The sequence below is a fragment of the Chelonia mydas genome, chromosome 4 (genome assembly GCF_015237465.2).
Source record: "Chelonia mydas isolate rCheMyd1 chromosome 4, rCheMyd1.pri.v2, whole genome shotgun sequence".
NCBI lineage: Eukaryota > Metazoa > Chordata > Testudines > Cheloniidae > Chelonia > Chelonia mydas.
This window is the reverse complement of record NC_057852.1, coordinates 109,084,993-109,110,034: the sequence shown is the minus strand read 5'-3', so window position 1 is coordinate 109,110,034 and position 25,042 is coordinate 109,084,993. Positions and strand designations below refer to the sequence as shown.

Here is a 25,042-nt window from a genome sequence, read left to right as displayed (position 1 = left end):
AGTGATAAACACCCATTTTTTCATGGTCTGTGTGTATAAAAACATCCTCACTGCATTTTCCACTTTTATGCATCCGATGAAGTGAGCTGTAGCTCACGAAAGCTTATGCTCAAATAAATTGGTTAGTCTCTAAGGTGCCACAAGTACTCCTTTTCTATATGTGTATGTGGCCATGGTTTCTTGCAATTACATGGAGATAGATTATATCCTGTCACTTTAGCATGACAAGAATTGTTATTGCTAACTTCCCTTCTTATATGTTGGAGAAGTGAAGATTGTATTCATATAAAATTCGTCAACTAAAGAGAAATGTAAATATAGATATGCTCTGTTTATGATTATAATATAATTTCTTAGAGAAGGCTGTAACATCAAGTTATCGTAACTACAGCTGAAGATCACTATTTCATTCCTTGAATGAATTGAATTTGTCATTGAATTTATCACCAGACCAATGCAGTCATATTCCATTTTCAAAATTACATAAGTGACTTGAAAATTAAATCACAGCTCACAGGTTCTCTCTTTTCACACACTCTTAGTAATAGTTAGCAGGGCCTACTTTTAGATATGCTTTGATAATAGATGCGCCAAGGACAGCAGATTTAGCAAATAAATATAGCTTTTTTCCTTCCTTTCCTTAAATTGATAACGAATTGGATAAGGACTTGCGATATATACATATAGGATTGTCTTTCAGGGCAAGTTATATGAATATAAACTTTGTAGTAGTTTAAAATCTGGAGATGGACAAACCTTAAGAAGTGTGAGGTTTTGTGAATTCCTCGTGCTGTTTTGGGGGTTCACAAAACTAGTTCGAGTTCCTCAACTCTGTTTTCTATTGATGGGAAGCCTGAGCTGGTGTACAATTTATATTAAGGAAAGAACAGCTTCCAAAAGCTCCACTAGAATTTTTCTTCCCCCTCTCTGCTGTTTATCCAGTCTTTTTCTCTCTGCTCGCTGCTTCAGTTTTACTCTGGTTTTCTAGAACTCATTTCAGCAGGAAGTTGTTCAGGCAGAGTTTTGCAAGTTCCAAAAGGGGTTGGCTCTTTAAATAGATAATGGATACAGTAAATGCGAACAAATTTTTTGAAGGGATATTAAACCTTATTCTTCAGGGTTTAAGCCAATCTCCAATTATTACAGATCAGGATAAGTTGTGAGGGCATCTGCCTACTGTCTACACCTTCTTCTGAAGCATCTGGTACTGGCCACTATCTGCACAGTATACTGGTCTAGGTAGAGTGAAAGTCTGATTCAATGTGGCAACTCCTGTGTTCAGCAGGTTGTTTTCCTCTCTGTCCATGCTCTTCTCTTTTTCAGTCTTCTTTCAGTGGAATGTAACATAATTCTGAGTCAAACGTTTGAACTCAGTGTTTAAGTGCATTCAAAATTAAGCAAAATCAGTTTGACCACATCTGTTAAAAATGGTGTTTTTTTGTCACATATTATATGGAGGACCTTTTTATTGCTATGCAGCTCAAGTAATATGAGAAATGTGATTTCTTCTTTGTAGTTAATTACAAGTCAGTTGCTATAATAAAATATATTTCATAAAGAGCGTAGACTGAATTACAGTGGTTGGGATTCATTTTGAAATCATTTTCTTACATGGTATTCCTTTACAAAAATTCTTTTGTACAGATAAAATATGTACAACAACTTTTAAGTTTCCTTTCATCTTTTTTTTTGCAGTGATCTCAGTGAAAATCAAATTCAAGCAGTTCCAAGGAAGGCTTTCCGTGGGGCCGTAGATATTAAAAATCTGTAAGTAGTTTCCTATTGACTTTTGTATTTTGATGGTTATATTTTACTTGCACATTGTCTTATCACATTGTTTTATCAGATGTTTTTCTCTTTAAACACCTTTTGTAGCAACTGTTGAGAGAGTCTCTTCCTGAAAATCAAGAGCTTTATTGTTGTTTTAGCAAAAGTATTTAATACATTTGAACATCTTAGAATTTCTTTTCACCAAATCCAAATGGTTAAAAAGAAATTAAAGCTGTCAAAACAATATATTTATTTTCTTATGGTAACCTGGGTTTAATATCTGGTCTTCAGGCCTTTTTCAGGCTATGTCTATACTACCCGCCGAATCGGTGGGCAGCGATGGATCGAGCGGGGGTTGATTTATCTGGTCTAGTCTAGACGCGATAAATCCACCCCCAAGCGCTCTCCCGTCGACTCCTGTACTCCAGCACCGCGAGAGGCACAGGCAGAGTCAACGGGGGAGCGGCAGCAGTCGACTCACCATAGTGAAGACACCTCAGTGAGTAGGTCTAAGTATGTTGACTTCAGCTACTTTATTCACGTAGCTGAAGTTGCACAACTTAGATCGATTTCCCCCCTCCTGCCCCCCCTGCCCAGTGTAGACCAGGCCTCAGTGTTTTAATGGAAAATGAAAATATGAGCTGTCTTTTCTGACTATAACTATTTCTTGTGAAAATTCGTTCTGCTTAGGGTCTAGAAGGCTGCCTTTTATTTAATCTTGTTAAAGAGAAAGATTGAAATAATTGTATTAACCAATCCACTAGAATACATATCTACTTTTTATCTGACTACTTCTCTCACACAGTTTTTCTTTCATGGTAAAGCAAGTCCTTTGTACGGGATTGGTGACCATCTTTCTTGAGACATGGTAGCCCCATAACTCGTGCAATTTTTCATGGCTCCTAAATGTGGAATTTTGTCAGGTCTAAGACAACAAATTGGTGACTTCTGCACTTACCATTCGCCAGTTGTGAGTGAATAAATTGCCTTTCATTCTATTAAAGACAGCAATAGTAAAACAGGACTTTTCAAAGCCCTCTTGTGGATTCCCCTCTGGATACAATTTTCTTCATTTGTTGTTCTGCCTGTAACAAGCAGTTTCTGAAAAGAAATGTTGCTCAAATTAAATGTGGGAGGAGGGAGGCTAAAAAGCAAAGCAAATAATGGTGGAACACTGCGTAGCTTGTAATGGGACATCCTGAGACCAGGAAGGGAAACAAGTTTGTATGCTAATCTAAAGCTTTCTGCATCTGGTATCAGGCTAGCAAATTAAGTGGGCCTGTTGGATTAAACAATTCTTGCGTGATTTCATGTCTAGAGCTTCAGCTTCAGAAAAGGGTACAGGAATGTTCTTTGAGTCTATTTACAGAGATTAGATTGGATTTGTGCTGGAAATGGCCCAACTTGATTATCATACACATTGTAAGGAGAGTGATCACTTTAGATGGAGAAAACCTGGATTTGTGCTGGAAATGGCCCAACTTGATTATAATACACATTGTAAGGAGAGTGATCATTTTAGATAAGCTATTACCAGCAGGAGAGTGGGGTGGGGGGAGGTATTTTTTCATGCTTTGTGTGTATAAAAAGATCTTCTACACTTTCCACAGTATGCATCCGATGAAGTGAGCTGTAGCTCAGGAAAGCTTATGCTCAAATAAATTGGTTAGTCTCTAAGGTGCCACAAGTACTCCTTTTCTTTTTTCAAATATCTCTGCCTCCCTGACCCTAACAGTCATCCTACTCCAGGGTCTGCACAATCCTTTTTTGTGCACCATCCTCCTTATCTCACTTTGGCAATCTCTGTAGACCCTTTTTCTTTAAGAGCATCAAGCTCCTGTAGCCTCTATAGTGGCCTGTCATCTCCTGTATTCTTCATTGTGCTTAGGTGTGTAGGAGAGCATCATCTAGTGAGAATATTATGATACTGCAATGACTTAATGGCATGAAACATATTCAGAAAGACATATAATTGTATTTCTGTTTATAAAAAGGTGATACTGGTGATTTTCCATCACCTCACAGTGAGACTGTGGCTAGAATAAACAGCCACCTCTCTCGATGACACATAGGAGAGAGGTGGCTGTTTATTCTAGGGAGGCAAATGAATTTTGTAAACTAATTTCTGTACTCCTCAAGCTTCTTTTATTCAGCTGAATGTGAGCTCTATCATAGTCTTTTAAAGTTACTAGAAAGTTTAAAGCAGAGAATTGGGCCTATTGATTATGATTCTTGACTCATGTTTTTATATTTAAAAATATTCATGTTGAAGTTTCACTCTGCATTAAAATCTGAGATTAAATCTGAGGCAAGCCCTACCCCCTTATATAAATGTTGCTCAAGGTGTGTTGGTTTGTGTTTTGAGTTTTAATTTTTGGCATTTTGGGGCCATTATTATTTCAAGTCTAAGAAAATTTTTGCTACCACTAGAGGGCAATATTTCTCTGAATGATCCTTTGCATGAGAAAATTGTTATGGCTCTAAAAAGAACTTTGAATAGTAATGAGTCTGCATCAATGGAAACTTTCTAATGTGGGGATGAGATTTAAGAATGCCAGAAATATCCCAGTACATTGTAATTTAGACTCCAGTTTCCTGCGTGACATAGGACAGGACTACCTCTAGGATTTAACAAAGGTGTAGGGTATGTATTCTAGTGTGGTAGCCGGCAGAGCAGTTTGCCTAAGGTTCTGGTATTCAAATCACTTATAATCACTCTGTACACACCAATAACAATGTTTAAAGCCTTTCCTCTTTTGGGGATAATCCATGCAAAGCTATCAGCAAGGTCCTAACAATACCAAAAAGTCCAAAGCCTCTTTGTAGCACCAAAATTCTGAATTTCAGAATGGCCACCATAGATTGCTTCCTTTTCTTGTAGTCCAAAGAAGAATATTTTCTCAGATCTTTGTCACTAGTAGAACAAAAGGAAATATCAAAAAGTTTTCCACAGAAATACCTATACATCATCTGACTAGACAATGACAGTATCTCTTTGCCATCTCGTAGTGGAATGTATATCATTGGGTTGGGTGGTCTCTGTGTAACTTGTGATAACAGACAAGTTCTAGCATTTATTAAATTAAATCTTGTATCCAGAAAATGGATGCCCTCCACGCCTCTTTGGAGACTTGAGAAAGAGAGGCAGAGTTTAAAACCACAATCTCCTATCCATATAAGTAATAATTGTCAAGATCAGATAGATAGCAAACACTGTATTCTGTTTGATTGTCCAAAAGAAGTCAGGAAACAGCTGACCAATAATCGGTTTAGAAAGATTGAACTAATTTGCAAACAAAAGCTGTTACAAAATAGAGTGGTTAAAATCTATTTTCTATCCATCGATTCAGGTGATTATCTAATATACAACCACCAAAGTACTTGCATAGCCTCATTGAGTAATATTGTCACCAATACTTAAGGTTTGTTCTAATCTCAGCATGTCCGATGTATTACTCTGACCTTTGGTCTGGCCATGACGTTAAGAATCTTCATCAAAATTATAGTGGTGATAGTAGCAAAGATAAGGAATAAAGTTGAAGTAGGAATCTGATATTGGGGCAATTTGCTAATTCAAACTACATTATGTCTAAAATTTATTCTTAAACTACAGTTGATGTTCATCAAACGCACTAGCACTTTATTTAGTGAGGAGTCAAGAGACAGAACAGCCTGGCAAGGCATTTCAGTGCAGTCAAATAATGGCCTTCCAATCTTCCACAAGAGTGAGCAAAATAAAACAAAAGTTTGGTCAGCTCAGCTAGATGGGAGCATTCTTCTTTGTGCAAGTAATATCTTTCTTGGGTCTTTCTGGTTTCTTGCCTCAGAGTTAGCTGCTGTGTAGAGTACACTCCAGAGCTCTCTTGCACCTTCTACAAAGAAGGCGTTCAGTTTCCATAGAACTTGGACAAAATCATCCTTACCAGGACAATCTCAAGCTTTTTTTAATATTATGCATAAGATATCACCATTTTCAGAGGACTTGAGAGCCGGAATTGCTAGTGTATTCTGACAGACGTCAATCTCTTGGGATAGCTAGTTCACCTACATCACCAACTCAGACATTAAATCTGACCAAGTCAGAGATATGTGTTTACATAAACATCTTAGAAAAAAGAGCAGTATTGGAGGCTCAGAACAGGTTTTGTTGGACTCTGAAATGTATGAAGTTCTCAGGGACAATTCAGCGGTGCTATAATGGAAACTATTAAAATGTCAGTATTTACTAACATTTACCACAATTATGATTGACCTCTCCTGTCCTAAGTAGAGGGGGAAATGGTGGTCATCTTGGACAATACTGGATGATAACTCTTGGTAAATGCTGACTTTTTAATGGCACCCACTGCTTCCATACTAAACAAACAAGGTGCACCCGGAGTCAGCCCATACGAAAGGAACCATTAAAGGTCCTATGTTGGGCCCCAAAAAATATTTAAATACGTATATCTCCCTTATCTGGAGAAACCCTCCTAAACAACTGATGATTTCAGTAGACAGAAGATTCAGTCCAGGGAATGGTTGTTACATTCTGATTTGTTCAACGTGACACAAGTGGTGACCGATGCCAAAGACAGCTCTGTTTGCATCAGAAATCAGTCACTGATTGCTTGGGCCTGTTCTTCAGTGGTGGTGTTGGGCCACGTTCTCTGAAAGGCAAAGAGTGACTAGACATAGTCTATACTGGTTTTCCCAGACAGGCCTCCCAGTACCTGGTATGCCAGCAATTCAAATGGCAGGGGACGGTGTGCTGCTTTTCTCTCAAAGGCTGAATTTTCCTCTTCAGGAGGACTGCCTTCACCCATGTGAAGAACACCCTTATCAATATTGTTGCTCTTAGCTACAATCATTGATGTTATGCTTCAGTTTAGGTGATCCATGTTGTCAAGCCACCATATCTGGATCCAACTGTTGGAAACAGAGAAAGTTTGGTTTCTGTTTTGAGAACCATCAGTGTACTTTGACCTCTGAATCTTCCCTCTTTAACGTACGTATTTTTTCAGGAGGGAATACAAAAGTTCTTAATGCTGTTAATTCATCTTGTGCCCTTTTGGTTGAGATAAGATCCAGGGTTGTCTAGATTCTTATATGGCAATCATCACTGTAGTACAGAGGTGGGCAAACTACAGCCCATGGGCCACATCCAGCCCATGGGACCGTCGTGCCTGGCCCCTGAGCTCCCAACCGGGGAGGCTAGTCCCTGGAACCCTAGCCACTGTTCCCTCTCCCCCGCAGCCTCAATGCGCTGCACCGCCAGTGCTCTGGCCCGCTGTTCCTGCTGGGCAGTGTGGCGACGTGGCTGGCTCTGGTAGAGTAAGGGGGCGGGGAGCAGGGGGGAGCAGAGGGCAGTTGGATGGGGCGGTGTTTCTCGGGGGGGAGGGGGCGGTCAGGGAATGGGGAAAAGAGGGGGACTGTATAGGCGTGGGAGACCCGAGGGGGCTTGTTAGGGGCCGGGGGTGTGGATAGGGGTCAGGGCCGTCAGGGGAAAGGGACCGGGGTGGGGGGGGGGTGTTGGATAGGTGTGCAGGTCCCAGCGGGCCTGTTGGGGATGGGGGTGTGGATAGGGTCCGGGGCAGTCAGGGACCAAGGAGGGGTTGGATAGGCATGGGAGTCCCAGGGGGCCTGTCAGGGGGCGGGGGTGTGGATAGGGGCTGGGGCAGTCAGGAGACAGGGAGAAGGGGTGGTTGGATAGGGGGTGGGGTTCTGGGAGTGGGCAGTCAGGGGACAAGGAGTGGGGGGGGTTGGATGGGTGTGGGGTTCTGAGGCAGTCAAGGGGCGGGAAGTGGGAGGGGGCAGATAGGGGGGTCGGCGCCAGGCTGTTTGGGGAGACACAGCATTCCCTACACGGCCCTCCATATAGTTTTGCAACCCCGATGTGACCCTCAGGCCAAAAAGTTTGCCCACCCCTGCTGTAGTATCTGAGCACCTTACATATATTAATGGAATTTTCCTCACAAAGCTGATGAAGAAGAAAAGTATTATCCCCATTTTACAAAGGGGGGAACTGAGGTACAAAATGATTAAGTGACTGTGTATGCAAAATGTCACAGGAATTCTGTGTCAGAGGTAAGAATTGAACTTAGACCTTCTGAATCCCAGGTCAGTGTCTTCACTGCATACTCCTGGGGGAATTCTGTGCCAAAAAATTAACAATTCTGCACACAATATTTTTAAATTCTGCATATTTGAATTGTCAAAATAATGCAATATAGTCACACTGGTTTCAATTATTTTGGTAATTAATTAAACTATAGTACAATGGATGGAGAATGGGAGTGGGGAGCACTGGAGAAAATCCCCAATCCCCCTTGCCTAATAGTAATGTAGCTAGTAATGAGCCTTTTTTTTCGAGTTATTAGTCAACAAATATATGCAGCTATATGCTCAATGTTACATCATAGGCAACTGAAGAGCAAGTGAGAGTGACTGAGGAATTAAACCCACAATGTATATTGGCTACTGTCTAGCTCCAGAAAGGTCAGTAGCAAACAGGTCATGGGGCACATTTTGATAGGAAATTTTTTCAGTCAAAAAATTTAGACCAGTTCTAATCACTAAAGCACCATAAGCATTTATAAAGCCATATTATCCTTTATACCATAATGGCAATGTAAAGGAGCCTTAAAATTTTTACACCTGTTTTATACTTCTGGGGGAATTCACAAAGACAATGGGAACAATTAACTAAGCAGGCAGGCTGCTACATTCTGTTCTGCCTCGGGAGACAGAGCCTACCTACCCCTCAGAAACACCTTGAAGTCCCGCCCCTCCATGCCAAGCGTGCTGCAATTTCGAGCAAGAGGGATTGAGTGTGTGTGTCTCTCTCGTGCACGACTGTCGTCCCCCCCCCCCCCCCCGGCTGTGATTGAACCGTGCGCTGCCAGGGAGGGCATATGACCACTCTCATGGCTTCCCTTTGCTTCCCTGTCAGAAATCATTTTTCTACAGGGAAACAAAGAAATCTGTGGGAGACATGAATTCTGAACATGTGGAGTGACACAAAATTACCCCAGGAGTAACTGCAAAGCCATCTCTCTTAATCTTGTGTACCCGACTCCCTGTTAGTGCAGTTCGTAAAGGCAGCCACCTTAATTCACCCTCATGTCTGTAGTATTGCTCCTTCTAAGGACACACATTCTCACTTCCAACTCTCTCTGAACTTCCTTTTTCAGCCCCTTGCCACTATTTCCTCTCTTTCCTGCCTTTTTCTTAGTAGATTTCTTTTGTGCTTTTTTTCTGAAACCCTCCTTACCTAAAAGGAAAAGGAAAGCTTATGCTCAAATAAATTTGTTAGTCTCTAAGGTGCCACAAGTACTCCTTTTCTTTTTGCGAATACAGACTAACATGGCTGCTACTCTGAAACCTCCTTACCTAGTTATTCTTCAGGACAAGGTGACATTGAGTAGAGGAGTCTAGTGATATATGAAAGTGGGTCCAAGTCCATTAAAAACAGTGGATAAAGGCAGTAAAACACAGTTGGCAAAGGTCGTTCTGCCTGTCCATGGAGTACGACAGACTTGGACACCCATGTTTCTAGTGACACCCTTTAGCTGGCACATCCTACTGGCTGGTTGTCTCAAGAAATAAGGAAGTCTGAACTTTTTCATCCCTGCTGCATATAATATAGCTCCCTCCAGCTTTTCCCCCATATACTCTAGTATTTTATAATTTAGTGTTGGCTTTATTGACTCCATCTGGTCTGACATGGCATGTGAAGGGTGCCGAAATACTAAGTCTGTGTGCCTGTTGTTTCTGCTACAGGAGTATCACCCCCATGTGGAATAATCTCAGTGTACTATATATGTATTGATATAGGCTCATATGCCACATTTTTCTTAATAACATCATCGTAGTTTATATATGCCATAGCTTGATTTTAAAGTGCTCTAATCAAGTTTGTTTTAGTATGTAGTCAGGGCTGGCCTTACCATGAGGCGAACTCAGGTGGCCACCTCAGGTGCCAGACTGTGTGAGGGAAGGGGGCCACTAGGACCCAAAGTGTAGAAAATTGTGTCTGCTGCTGGTGCATATGTATTCTCTCTGCTCTAGATGCACAGAGATGGTGGAGTGCTGTGCTGGAGGAAGGAGAGCACAAGAGACATAACTGGCAGGCAGGAGAAAAGGTGAGAGGGAATAACAGAAACCAGCAGGAGCTGCAGGGGGAGACAGGAGGAGGAGCCTCTTATGTACCTCTCTAGGACTCCCAGGAGTCTGGACTGATTAACACCAGCTTCTCAGGGAGCTTCCTGTTTCCTGCTGCTTCCCTGAACCCACTTGAGGAGAACAGGCAGTCAGCTGAAATAGTAGGAGCCAGTTAGGCCCTTAAGATGCGGAAATCTTCCCTCAGGCCCTGCTACCAGCCTGCTTATTTCTCCCCTTCAATTGAGTGTTGAGAGCCACTATAGCTGGCACAGAACAGCAGTCATGAGTGAAAGAAGAAAACGCCTCTCTGGGGCAGCATTCAGAAAAAGAAAGAAAGCAAAGGAAACTTTTCTATCTAAGCAGGAAGGAGCTCTCTTGAGATACATGGACACAGATGTCCACAGTGAGCCTTCCGGCCCCAGTAAGGATGTGGGTGGTGAGGAGATGCCTGATCTTCCAGTTAGTCAGAGTGCAGATGACCTGGCAGGTACTGCAGCATCCATATCTCCATCTCAAATGGATGTAACCATGCACATTCCTGAAGAAAGGTGTAGATCAGAGAAGAGTGTGGTGGAGGCGCAAGAAACAGCTGCTGCTGTGTTTAGTTCCTTAAGTCTAAATGATCCAGGACTGTGGACCCACTTGCGCAGCAGCCTGAGGGACTTCCTTGTACTGCATGGGCCACAGCAAGTGAAAAACTTCATGTTCCCCAAAGACAATGAAAATAGAAGTTTCCATCCAACACATTACTGGCGTGAAATCCCCAATGGTGACAAAGTGGAGAGGCCATGGCTTATGTACTCAAAAACCCAGAATGCTGCATACTGTTTTTGTTGTAAACTCTTCCAGTCTAATGTTACAGCGACATTGGGTTCTACAGGAACAAAGGACTGGAAAAATCTAGCTAGAAATCTGGCATGCCATGAGAAGGCAGCAAATCACCAGAGAGCATTCCATAGGTGGAAAGAGCTTGAGATGAAACTAAGGTTAAAGGCCACCACAGATGATCAGCATCAAGAGAAGATTGCATCAGAGTCTCTTTACTGGCAAAATGTTCTGAAAAGGCTCATTGCCATTGTGAGAATGCTTGCTACCCAAAACCTAGCACTGTGTGACACTTCAGATCATCTTTATGTGCCAAACAATGGAAACTTCCTTAAAGTTGTGGAGCTGATGGCTGAGTTTGATGCTCAGGAGCATTGAAAAAGAGTCACTACCCAAGAAATGTACACACACCGCAACCTTGGAAAAACTATTCAAAATGAGATCATACAGTTCCTGGCAACAAAAGTCAAACAGAAGATTGTGGCAGATCTGAAGTCAGCAAGATATTACTCTGTTGTTCTGGACTGCACACGTGACGGAACAAATGACTTTAATGGTGCGTTTTGTAACAACAACAGAGCCTAGTGAAAATGCCCCTGCAATGGTGACTGTCACAGACCATTTTCTAGAATGTATTGACATTGATGATACTACAGGAGCTGGTATGACAAATGTGCTTCTTAAAAAGCTGGAAGATACGGAAATTGGGATAGCTGACATGAGAGGTCAGGGCTATGATAGTGGTGCCAACATGAGAGGAAAGAATGGAGGAGTGCAGACACGGATACGAGAGTTAAACCCTCAAGCTTTTTTTGTCCCCTGCAGTTCTCATTCATTGAACTTGGTGGTCAGTGATACAGCTGCTGATTTTTTTAATGTAATTAAAAACATCTGTGTATTTTTCTCTGCATCAACTCATCAATGGCAAATTTTGAAGCAACATCTGGGAACATGCTCTCTGACACTGAAACCACTGAGTGCCACATGATGGGAAAGTTGAGTGGAGGCGATAAAGCCTATCAAACACCAAATTGGGAAGATAGATGATGCCATAGTTGCCATTATGGAGGATAATGCTATGACAGGTACTGTTTGTAGAAGAACAGTGGCAGAGGGAAATGGAATCAACAAACATAACATAACTTCAAATTTCTGTGTGGCTTAGTGTTGTGGCATGACATACTGTTTGAAATAAATGTTGTAAGCAAGAGACCTCAAGGTTTTGACCTTGATATATCTGGAGCAATGGAACAACTGCACAAAGCAGAGTCATACCTACAGTTTTACCGGTCAGATGTGGGATTTCAAAACGTTTTGAAGAGTGCACAGAAATTGGCAGAGGAACTTCACACTAAAGCTATTTTCCAAGCCATTCAAGAATACAAGAGTCATCAAAGAAGAAGACATTTTGATTACGAGGCATGTTATAATCCCATAAAAACCCCAAACAACAATTCAAAGTTGAATTCTTTAACCAGGTGCTAGATTGTGCAATACAGTCAGTTGAAGAATGTTTCATGCAGCTCAAGGAACAAAGCAGTATATTTGGGATGTTGTATGATATTCCAAAACTCCTCACTATACCTGAAGAAGACCTACACCAGCAATGCAGGGCACTAGAGATGGTGTTGACACATGATGACATCCGTGATATTGATGCTAGTGATTTAGGTGATGAACTGAAAGCCCTTTCAAGATACATTTCAGCAGGATCAACTCCAAAGGCTGTTCTGGAATATATGTGCACAAATAAGATGACCACCCTCTTTCCAAATGCTTTTGTTGCTCTGCGCATACTTCCAACACTTCCTGTAACAGCTGCCAGTGGAGAACGCAGCTTTCTCCAAGCTGAAGTTAATAAAAACACATCTACGCTCCACAACGACACAGCAGAGGCTGGTCGGCCTTGCAACCATCTCAATAGAGCATGAGCTAGCCCCGGCTGTCGACCTTCAGAAGGAAGCAGTTCAAATCTTTGCAACCAAGAAGGCACGGAAAGCACCACTTTGATTATTCAAACAGATAAAAATGCCAGTGTTTACTATGCAGACAAGAAAATAACAGAACGCCACTAGCCATCATCTTCAGCCCCCAACTAAAACCTCTCCAACGCATCATCAAGGATCTACAACCTATCCTGAAGGACGACCCCCCATCACTCTCACAGATCTTGGGAGACAGGCCAGTCCATGCTTACAGACAGCCCCCCAACCTGAAGCAAATACTCACCAGCAACCACACACCACACAGCAGAACCACTAACCCAGGAACCTATCCTTGCAACAAAGCCCGTTGCCAACTGTGTCCACATATCTATTCAGGGGACACCATTATAGGGCCTAATCACATCAGCCACACTATCAGAGGCTCGTTCACCTGCACATCTACCAATGTGATATATGCCATCGTGTGCCAGCAATGCCCCTCTGCCATGTACATTGGTCAAACTGGACAGTCTCTACGTAAAAGAATAAATGAACACGAATCAGACATCAAGAATTATAACATTCAAAAACCAGTCGGAGAACACTTCAGTCTCTTTGGTCACTTGATTACAGACCTGAAAGTTGCAATTCTTCAACAAAAAAACTTCAAATCCAGACTCCTGTGAGAAACTGTTGAATTGGAATTAATTTGCAAACTGGATACAATTAACTTAGGCTTGAATAGAGACTGGGAGTGGATGGGTCATTACGCAAAGTAAAACTATTTCCCCATGTTTATTCCCCCGCTCCACCCTGCACTGTTCCTCAGACATTCTTGTCAACTGCTGGAAATGGCCCACCTTGATTATCACTACAAAACGTTTTTTCCCCCCAGTTCTCCTCCTGGTAATAGCTCACCTTAAGTGATCACTCTCTTGTTACAGTGTGTATGGTAACACCCATTGTTTCATGTTCTCTGTGTATATAAATCTCCCCACTCTATTTTCCGCTGAATGCATCTGATGAAGTGAGCTGTAGCTCACGAAAGCTTATGCTCAAATAAATTTGTTAGTCTCTAAGGTGCCACAAGTACTCCTTTTCTATTTGCTGTTCAGGCATTTGAAAGTTAAATGTGACTTAAAATTTTTAAACAAGGCATTTTAAGTTGTTAATTTTCCTTTATTGGGGTAGGTAGCAGAGCAGTACCATAGGAGGAGTAGAACAGGAAGAAGGCAGAATTGAGACATTTTAAAGTTTTGGCCCAAGCGAGGGGGAATGGGGGCGTCATTTGAGCTCCCCGCCTCAGTTGCCAAAATGTTGTGGGCTGGCCCTTTATGTAGTTCAGGAACAAGTGTCTTTGGATGCCTTATGTGAAGACAATTTTAGAAGGAGGAGACCACTAACGGGTGCCCCCCGCGCCCCCCGCAAAAAAGCTGATTACTGTTTAGTTACTGTGGCTACCTGTGCAAATGAAGAAGGAACTGAAACTCATTCATTCTAAATTAGCATATTGAGAGGATGAGTAAATACTTGGCAGGTTAAACATCTGCATTTCTGAAAGGGTGAATGCTTTTGGTTAAGACTATTAGTCTGCATCATATTGTTTTAGCTTCACAGCACACACTTCAGCAAGTTTCAGATATTAGCGCTTCATTGGGGTTTTCTTAGAGCAGTGGCTCTCAACCTTTCCAGACTATTGGACCCCTTGCAGGAGTCTAATTTGTCTTGTGTACCCCCAAGTTTCACCTCACTTAAAAATGACTTGCTTACAAAATCAGATATAAAAATATAGAAGTGTCACAGCACACTATTACTGAAAAGTTGCTTACTTTCTCATTTTTACCATATAATTATGAAATAAATCAATTGTACTTCCATTTCAGTGTATAGTATATAGAGCATCATAAACAAATCACTGTCTGTATGAAATTTTAGTTTGTAGTGACTTCGCTAGCCTGTTGTAAAACTAGGCAATTATCTAGATGAGTTGATGTATCCCCTGGTAGATCTCTGCGTACCCCCAAGCGTACACGTAGCACTGGTTGAGAATCACTGTTTTAGAGGATGAGAAGGAAAGACCAAAGTTGTTCATTTAAAGTAAATTATAGGGTGGATACTTGGATGTAGTAAATGCTGATTTAATGTTACCATAGAACAAGTGGTTCTTGACCATTTCAATACTATTATACCCCCAATTTCCATCCCAGGAGCCTCCTCCCATCTAGCCGGGACCTCCTTTTCAGTTAGCATTTGGGAAGGGCTAGATGGTCAGGAACCCCTGCTTTAGAATAATCAAGAAAGGGACATTGAGGGCTGGTTTATCCCCTTCTTGTAACTACCTACGCACAGACTCTTATTCTACCTATTTGCATTTTGTTGTTCACATATGGTGTTTGTTCATAAACACTGCAAAGCCCACTTACTTGCAAAAGCTAAAATGTTAACTCACAAACACTTCATGTACCTGTACATAGCAGCATGCCATAAACATGTTACAAAAAGTTATTAAATAAAATCACCTAAACATCTACTATTGAATAGTACTGTTGACATTCTGAGATCGAAAACTTCGCTAATTGGAGTTACATTTTATGTCTAGGTAAGGAGTGAAGGATACTAACGATGAGCATTACAGGTACTGGACTCTTCTCAGATGATGATATAGTATTCTATTCCATTCCAACTGCCAATGTATGGGCTATACATCTGCCAAGATCCCCTTCAACACAAAAATCTAGCACAAAAAACAAAAGAGAAAAAATCTATTTCCATAAGATTGCATGGAGTAAATGTATTTCCAGTAACACGTAGAAAAATCTTTTGACATGTGCTGGCATATCTACCAATCTATTCTCATCTTACAATTTCTTCAAAATCAACTAGAACTATCTGTGCAGAATGAAGGAAGAATGGGTAAAATTTGCAAAAACCTCACAAGTGATTCCTAATGCTTATCTACACGTGCAGTTATTTCCCAATAGCTATTCCAGCATAACTTTGTGTGGAAACTCTTATTCTGGAATAAGAATACCCTTTTCCAAGTTAGCTTAACCTACTTTGGAACTGGATTAAGCAACACCAGAAAAAGGTAATGCTGGTGAGTATTTGCTTCAGGTTCAGGGGCTGTCTGTAAATGAGGACTGGCCTGTCTCCCAAGATCTGTGAGAGTGAGGGATAGTTCTTCAGGATAGGTTGTAGATCCTTGATGATGCACTGGAGAGGTTTGGGAGAAAGGCCAGTCCTCGCTTACAGACAACCCCCCAACCTGAAGCAAATACTCACCAGCAACCACACAACAAAAACACTAACCCAGGAACCTATCCTTGCAACAAAGCCCGTTGCCAACTCTGTCCACATATCTATTCAGGGGACACCATCATAGGACCTAATCACATCACCCACACCATAAGAGGCTCATTCACCTGCACATCTACCAATGGGATATATGCCATCATGTGCCAACAATGCCCCTCTGCTGTGTACATTGGCCAAACCAGACAGTCTCTACGCAAAAGAATAAATGGACACAAATCAGACATCAAGAATTGTAACATTCAAAAACCAGTCGGAGAACACTTCAACCTCCCTGGTCACTCAATTTCAGACCAAAAGTCGCAATTCTCTAACAAAAAAAACTTCAAAAACAGACTCCAACAAGAAACTGCAGAATTGGAATTAATTTGCAAACTGGACACTGTTAAATTAGGCTTGAATAAAGACTGGGAGTGGATGGGTCATTACACAAAGTAAAAACTATTTCCCCGTGTTAATTTTTCCCCCTACTGTTACTCACACCTTCTTGTCAACTGTTTGAAATGCGCCATCCTGATTATCACTACAAAAGGTTTTTTTTCTCCTGCTGATAATAGCCCACTTTAATTAATTGGTCTAGTTACAGTTGGTATGGCAACACCCATTTTTCATGTTCTCTGTGTGTGTGTGTGTGTGTGTGTGTGTGTATATATCTTCCTACTGTATTTTCCACTGCATGCATCTGATGAAGTGGGTTTTAGGCCACGAAAGCTTATGCCCAAATAAATTTGTTAGTCTCTAAGGTGCCACAAGTATTCCTCAGTTTTTTTGCTGATACAAACTAACACGGCTACCACTCTGAAATCTGTAAACATGATATATCTTGATTTTATAGATACTAAGGTCAGAAGGGACCATTATGATCATCTAGTCCAACCTCCTGCACAGCGCAGGCCATAGAATCTCACCCACCCACTCCTGCGAAAAACCTCTCACCTATGTCTGAGCTATTAAAGTCCTCAAATCGTGGTTTAAAGACTTCAAGGAGCAGAGAGTCCTCCAGCAAGTGACCCAGGCCCCATGCTACAGAGGAAGGCGAAAAACCTCCAGGGCCTCTTCCAATCTGCCCTGGGGGAAAATTCCTTCCTGACCCCAAATATGGCGATCAGCTAAACCCTGAGCATGTGGGCAAGATTCACCAGCCAGATACCCAGGAAAGAATTTTCTGAAGTAACTCAGATTCCACCCCATCTAACATCCCATCACAGGCCATTGGGCCTATTTACCATGAATATTTAAAGATCAATTAATTACCAAAATCATGTTATCCCATCATACCATCTTCTCCATAAACTTATCGAGTTTAATCTTAAAGCCAGATAGGTCTTTTGCCCCCACTACTTCTCTTGGAAGCCTATTCCAAAAGTTCACTCCTCTGATGGTTAGAAACCTTCATCTAATTTCAAGTCTAAACTTCCCATTGACCAGTTTATATCCATTTGTTCTTGTGTCCACATTGGTACTGAGCTCTCCCTCTCCGGTATTTATCCCTCTGATATATTTATAGAGAGCAATCATATCTCCCCTCAACCTTCTTTTAGTTAGGCTAAACAAGCCAAGCTCCGTGAGTCTCCTTTCATAAGACAGGTTTTCCATTCCTCAGATCATCCTAGTATCCCTTCTCTGTACCTGTTCCAGTTTGAATTCATCCTTCTTAAACATGAGACCAGAACTGCACACAGTATTCCAGGTGAGGTCTCACCAGTGCCTTGTATAACGGTACTAAAACCTCCTTATCTCTACTGGAAATACCTCGCCTGATGCATCCCAAGACCGCATTAGCTTTTTTCACGGCCGTATCACGGTGGCAACTCATAGTCATCCTATGATCAACCAATACTCCAAGGTCCTTCTCCTCCTCCGTTACTTCTAATTGATGCGTCCCCAACTTATAACTAAAATTCTTGTTATTAATTCCTAAATGCATAACCTTACACTTCTCACTATTAAATTTCATCCTATTACTATTACTCCAGTCTACAAGGTCATCCAAATCTTTCTGTATGATTTTCCGGTCCTTCTCTAAATTGGCAATACCTGCCAGCTTTGTATCATCCACAAACTTTATTAGCACACTCCCACTTTTCGTGTCGAGGTCAGTAATAAAAAGATTAAATAAGATTGGTCTCAAAACTGATCCCTGAGGAACTCCACTTGTAATCTCCCTCCAGCCTGACAGTTCACCTTTCAGTAGGTCCTGCTGTAGTCTCCCTGTTAACCAATTCCTTATCCACCTTTCAATTTTCATATTGATCCCCATCTTTTCCAATTTAAATAATAATTCCCCATGTGGCACGGTATCAAACGCCTTACTGAAATCTAGGTAAATTAGATCCACTGCATTTTCTTTGTCTAAAAGGTCTGTTACTTTCTCAAAGAAGGAGATCAGGTTGGTTTGGCACGATCTACCTTTTGTAAAACCATGCTGTATTTTGTCCCATATACCATTGACCTCAATGTCCTTAACTACTTTCTCCTTCAAAATTTTTTCCAAGACCTTGCATACTACAGATGTCAAACTAACAGGCCTGTAGTTACCCGGGTCACTTTTTTTTCCTTTCTTAAAAATAGGAACTATGTTAGCAGTTCTCCAGCCATACGGTACAACCCCTGAGTTTACAGATTCATTAAAAATTCTTGCTAATGGGCTTGCAATTTCATGTGCCAATTCCTTTAATATTCTTGGATGAAGATTATCTGGGCCCCTCGATTTAGTCCCATTAAGCTGTTTGAGTTTCGCTTCTACCTCAAATATGGTAATATCTACCTCCATATCCTCCTTCCCATTTGTCATGCTACCATTATCCCTAAGATCCTCTTTAGCCTTATTAAAGACTGAGGCAAAGTATTTGTTTAGATATTGGGCCATGCCTAGATTATCCTTGACCTCCACTCCATCCTCAGTGTTTAGCGGTCACACTTCTTCTTTCTTTGTTTTCTTTTTATTTATATGGCTATAGAACCTTTTACTATTGGTTTTAATTCCCTTTGCAAGGTCCAACTCTACTTGACTTTTAGGCTTTCTCACTTTATCCCTACATGTTCTGACCTCAATAAGGTAGCTTTCCATGCTGATCCCTCCCATCTTCCACTCCCTGTATGCTTTCCACTTTTTCTTAATCACCTCTCTGAGATGCTTGCTCATCCAGCTTGGTCTACAACTCCTGCCTATGAATTTTTTCCCCTTTCTTGGGATACAGGCTTCTGATAGCTTCTGCAGCTTTGATTTAAAGTAATCCCAGGCCTCCTCTGCCTTTAGATTCATAAGTTCTTCAGTCCAATCCACTTCCCTAACTAATTTCCTTAATTTTTGAAAATCAGCCCTTTTGAAATCAAAAACCCTAGTCGCAGATTTATTTTTGTTAATCCTTCCGTTCAGTTTGAACTGAATTAGCTCATGATCACTTGAACCAAGATTGTCCCCTACAACCATTTCTTCTATGATGTTCTCATTACTCACCAAAACCAAATCTAAAATGGCATCCCCTCTAGTCGGTTCAGCAACTACTTGATGAAGGAATCCATCAGCTATTGCATCTAGGAAAGTCTGAGCCCTATTATTATTACTAGCACTGGTCCTCCAGTCTATATCTGGGAAGTTAAAGTCTCCCATGATCACGCAGTTTCCATTAGTATTTACTTCATTAAAAACATCCATATCCAAATTAGATCCCGGCGGTCTATAGCACACCCCAAGTATTATCACAGGGAGGGCTCTAGTAATTTTCTTCCCCAATGTGATTTTTGCCCAGACAGACTCTGTCTTATCCATTCCATTGCTTCTTATTTCTTTACATTCTACCTCCTCATCGATATACAATGCTACTGCACCACCTTTACCCTTATTTCTGTCTTTCCTAAACAGCACATACCGTTCAATACCCGTAGTCCAGTCATGACTACTGTTCCACCATGTTTTTCTTATCCGTATAATATCTGGTTTCACTTCCTGCACCAGTGGCTCTAGTTCCTCCATTTTGTTACCTAGGCTGCTCGCATTAGTGTGCAAAGATCTTAACTTTTGCTGTTTGGCCTCACTCACATTCTGTACCCTATTAGGCACGGTCATTCTACAGCCAGTATAACCTATTAGACTGGTATTCACACGGCCCTTCCTCCTTACATACATTCTCCTACCCACGGCTGTATCCTTTCTTACTTCGTTTTCTTCCCTCTCAATGCTAAAATCCGGTGTGGAGATTACCTGGACATCTCCCAACCATCTCCCCCAAATTCCTAGTTTAAAGTTCTCTTAATCAGTTGTGCCAGCCTCCATCCTAGAAGTCTATTTCCTTCCCTACTCAGATGAAAAAAGAAAAGGACGACTTGTGGCACCTTAGAGACTAACCAATTTATTTGAGCATAAGCTTTCGTGAGCTACAGCTCACTTCATCGGATGCATACTGTGGAAACTGCAGAAGACATTATATACACAGAGACCATGAAACAATACCTCCTCCCGCCCCACTCTCCTGCTGGTAATAGCTTATCTAAAGTGATCACTCTCCTTACAATGTGTATGATAATCAAGTTGGGCCATTTCCAGCACAAATCCAGGTTTCCTCACCCTCCGCCCCCCCACACAAACTCACTCTCCTGCTGGTAATAGCCCATCCAAAGTGACCACTCTCTTTACAATGTGTATGATAATCAAGGTGGGCCATTTCCAGCACAAATCCAGGTTTTCTCACCCCCCCCCTTCCAAAAACCACACACACACACTCACTCTCCCATCCTCTCCCATTCTCTCCATCCTGCTATTACCAGCAGGAGAGTGAGTTTGTGCGGGGGGGCAGCGGAGGGTGAGAAAACCTGGATTTGTGCTGGAAATGGCCCAACTTGATTATCATACACATTGTAAGGAGAGTGATCACTTTAGATAAGCTATTACCAGCAGGAGAGTGGGATGGGAGGAGGTATTGTTTCATGGTCTCTGTGTATATAATGTCTTCTGCAGTTTCCACAGTATGCATCCAATGAAGTGAGCTGTAGCTCACGAAAGCTTATGCTCAAATAAATTGGTTAGTCTCTAACGTGCCACAAGTACTCCTTTTCTTTTTGCGAATACAGACTAACACGGCTGTTACTCTGAAAACTACTCAGATGAAGTCCATCCCAAGAGAACTGTCCTCTGTCCATGAATGCATCCCAGTGGCCATACATCCCAAAGCCCTCCTTATAGCACCACTGCCTAAGTCATCTGTTGATAGTCATAATCTTGTCACACCTTTGTTGCCCTTCTCTAGGAACGGGCAGAATCCCTCTGAAGATCACCTGAGCCTTGATTTCCTTAAGCGTCTTCCCCAGCCTAGCATAGTCCCCCTTTATACTTTCCAGTGAGAATCTAGCTGTATCATTTGTTCCCACATGAAGGATAATTAGAGGATTCTTTCCTGCTCCCTTTAGGATCCTTTTCAACCTCAGGTCTACATCCTGTATCTTAGCACCTGGAAGGCAGCACACGCTTCTATTCTCTGGATCAACTCTGGTTAGAAGCCAGTCTATTCTTCTCAGTAAAGAATCCCCAATCACATAGACCTGCCTTTTCCTGGTGATGGTGCTCTTCTCCCGTCTATCCCCCTTTCCCTCTGGCTGCAAGTTCTTTCTATTCCTATTCTCCCTTGTAATCCTCTTCAACCCATCCTGTATCCTCCTTTTAGTGAGACTTTTGATGCAGTCCCACATAACATTCTCAAGGAAATGTGATCTAGATGAAATTATTATAAGGTGAGCACACAACTGGTTGAAAAACTGGACTCAGAGTAATTATCAATGATTTGGTGTCAAACTGAGAGGATGTATCTGGTTGGATCCTTCCAATCTGTCCTGGGTCCAGTGCTATTCAACATTTCCATCAATGACTTGAATAATGGATTGGAGAAAGTGCTTATAAAATCGGGGGATGTCACCAAGTTTGGAGGAATTGCAAGCACTTTGGAAGACAGGATTAGAATTCAAAACGACCTTGAAAAATTGGACAAATGATCTGAAATCAACAAGATGAAATTCAGAAAAGACAAATGCGAAGTACTACACTTGGGAAGTAAAAATCAAAAGCACAACTACATAATGGGGAACAACTGAATAGGCCGTTTTACTACTGAAAAAGATCTGGGTTTAAAGTGGATCACAAATTGAATATGAGTCAACAATATGATGCAGTTGTGAAAACGGTTAATATAATTCTTGACTGTATTATTAATAGAAGTGTCACATGTGAGACATGGGAGGTAATTGTCCCACTGTACTCATCACTGGTAAGGCCTCAGCTGAAGTGTTATATCCAGTTCTAGGTGCCATATTTTAGAAAAGATGTGTACAAATTGTGGTGTCCAGAGGAGAGCAACAAAAATGATAAAAGGTTTAGAAAATCTGACTTATGAAAAAGTTTTAAAAATTTGTCTAGTCTTGAGAAGAGAATGCTGAAGGAGGACCTGATAAGTCTTCAAATGTGTTAAGATATGTTATAAAGAAGATAGTGATCAATTATACTCTGTCCACTGAAGGTAGGTCAAGAAGTAATGGGCTTAATCTGCTGCAAGGGAGATTTAGTTTAGATATTAGGATGAAGTTTCTAACTATAAGGTTAGTTAAGCTCTAGAATAGGCTTCCAAGGCAGGTTGTGGAATCCTTGCCAGTGGAGGTTTTTAGGAACAGGTTTAACATCTATCAGGGATGGGCTAGTTATACTTATTCCTGCCTCAGTGTGTGGGGTGGACGAGATGACCCTTTCCAGACCTACATTTCTATGATTCTGTGATCTTTCGTGTATAGACAAGACCTAAGTCCTATTTTAAAAACTCATTTAGCAGCCAAAGTCTCTTTGAAAGGTAATGAGTTCCTAAGTCACTTTTGAATTCTAAGTTACGTAAGCACTTATAATTCTAAGTTATATAGTCACTTTAAAAATTTTTTACCCAATATACCCTTTTCATTGTATATAAAATGGCCTGCTGTAACACCTAGGCTACTAAGAATAATTTTGAAGAAGCTTTTACTGAGGATCCTTTATAACTTTACTTCATCAGCACAAATATTGGACTACATATGAAACAATATATCTCAGGATTTTATATTACTGCTCATCACTATAGTATCTGAGTACATATGGTGACATGAAATCCCAAACCAGATGAAACTCACCTGGGTTTCCTGTTTTGTTACAAATATGTAACTTGTGGCAGGTTTGTGAACTTGGGCTGAATTTCAGACCCACTGAAAGGATTTATGGTTCTGACCCTCACCACGGCAAAACTCTGTGCTTTCAACCTGAATTTCAAAACAAAGGTCACTGGGTGTGAACTCAACCAAGTCCATCTTCCTCCTCCCCACCCCCATCCATTGTGGTGTTTGGCACTTTAGGCAGTGGGTAGCTGGGGCAGAGCAGGACCTTTGAGAATAATCAAACAAGTTATTTTATCTGAAAGACACTAAATATTAGGCAAATAGATGACATCTGCAGTGCTGCATTGATATGTGGTTTCATCTGTTATATAGCACTAATGTAAGTGCCGCCAGTCACAAACATTTCCCCAGAAAATGTTTCATGGCATCTCTTTGCTGAACAGAGTAAAAATAACTGGACTTTCCCTAATGAAAACTGGGCCAGGAGACCCAGGGTCTTCCCTGCGAAAATATTGAAAAATGATGTTTGGAAAATGTGTTTTTATGTGCACAGAGAGTCTGTCAATATTTCTTTGTAGCTAGACTTGTAATCAACTTTCCAGCTCACTCCTACACCAGCCAGGAAGCAGGTCTCCATTCGTAAATGCCCAAATGGTTTTGATCAAGGTAGACCTTAGAAAATCAGATATTAGGAATGGTCGAGGTTTACCGTCTTAAAAACGTCATCTGTCTTCAATCTTGTCTGTCATATATGTCTGACAAATATTGTGCTACCTTTTTATGGTATTTGGGCTGGCTTATTACATTGTGTTGTATTATAAACAACTAGAAAAGCTGTTTTGTCATCTACAGCAATTGTTCTTATGGAAGATATCTCACTGCTGAGGGTGAGCAGGGAATCAAGGGAGGGTCTTCACCAAGATGGCGGCTTCTGTCCTGGCCCTTATGCGGCTCACCTATGTGCAGCAATGTTCCCTCCCTCCCCCCACCCCAGTGACAGCAGTGTGGTGTGGGAAAGTTACTCTTAATGGGGCAAGAAACAAAGCAGTTCTGCAGCAGCAGATTGCCCAGTATCTTAATGAGAGTTTCCTGGAGACCTCCAAGGCAGATTTCTGTGAAGACAGGGAGTCAATCAACACCCTGTTCCGCCGCTCAGTCTAGGCATGTGGCGGTATGCACAACAAACAGACACAAGCCTGCTTTTTGCAACCTGCCTGCCCCCCTACAACTCGCTTCAGCGATTCGCAAAATCAAAGCCACTTACCAGGGGCCTCCTCTCCTGTTTGTGCTTCCCCAAGATCCAACAGCTGTGACTGGCTAGCCTCCTCCTGGGTAGAGAAGAGCTCTGGGCTGCATGCATCTCTGACCTCCAAGTCGTCCTCTGCCTCTGGGTCCCCCTCACCCTCCTTGTCCAAGATTTCCTCCTCCTGGCTTGGTCAACTCTCGACTGGCACACGAGCCATCGCAGTATCCTCAGTTGCCTTTGCAGTGGAGGTGGGGTCGCCACCGAGTATCACGTCCAGCTCTTTGTAGAACCAGCAGCTCATGGGCGCAGCACTGGAGTGGCGGTTTGCCTCCCACGCCTTGTGGTGTAGGCATTCTGCAGCTCCTTCCCTTTGACCCTGCACTGAAGTGTGATCCGGTCATGGCCCCTTTCTGTCATGCATCGTGAAATCTGTCCGTAGGTATCATAATTCCTACGGCTGGAGCGCAGCTGGGACTGGACAGCCTCCTCTCCCCAAATGCTGATGAGATCCAGCAGCTCGTCATTGCTCCAAGTGGGGGATTGCCTGGTGCGTAAAGCAGGCATGGCACCTGGAAAGATGCACTGAGACCACTGCACATGTCACCTAGCAAACAGGAAGGGGACTTTCAAAATTCCCAAGGAATTTACAGGGTGGAGATGACGGTTGGTTACCTGAGTGCAGGGCAGTAGAGTTCAA

The 25,042-nt window shown here is 41.9% G+C and overlaps 1 protein-coding gene across 10 annotated transcripts in view; it reads left to right on the top strand.

Annotated features, from left to right (window-relative positions):
* SLIT2 (slit guidance ligand 2) overlaps window positions 1–25,042 on the top strand; it is a 411,548-nt gene that overhangs the window by 233,705 nt on the left and 152,801 nt on the right. For all 10 annotated transcript variants that reach the window (XM_043544596.1, XM_043544595.1, XM_027832060.3 and 7 more), the window contains exon 5: window positions 1,696–1,767. In XM_043544596.1, coding sequence (XP_043400531.1) covers window positions 1,696–1,767 — 72 coding nt within the window. The remainder of the gene's footprint in view (window positions 1–1,695; window positions 1,768–25,042) is intronic.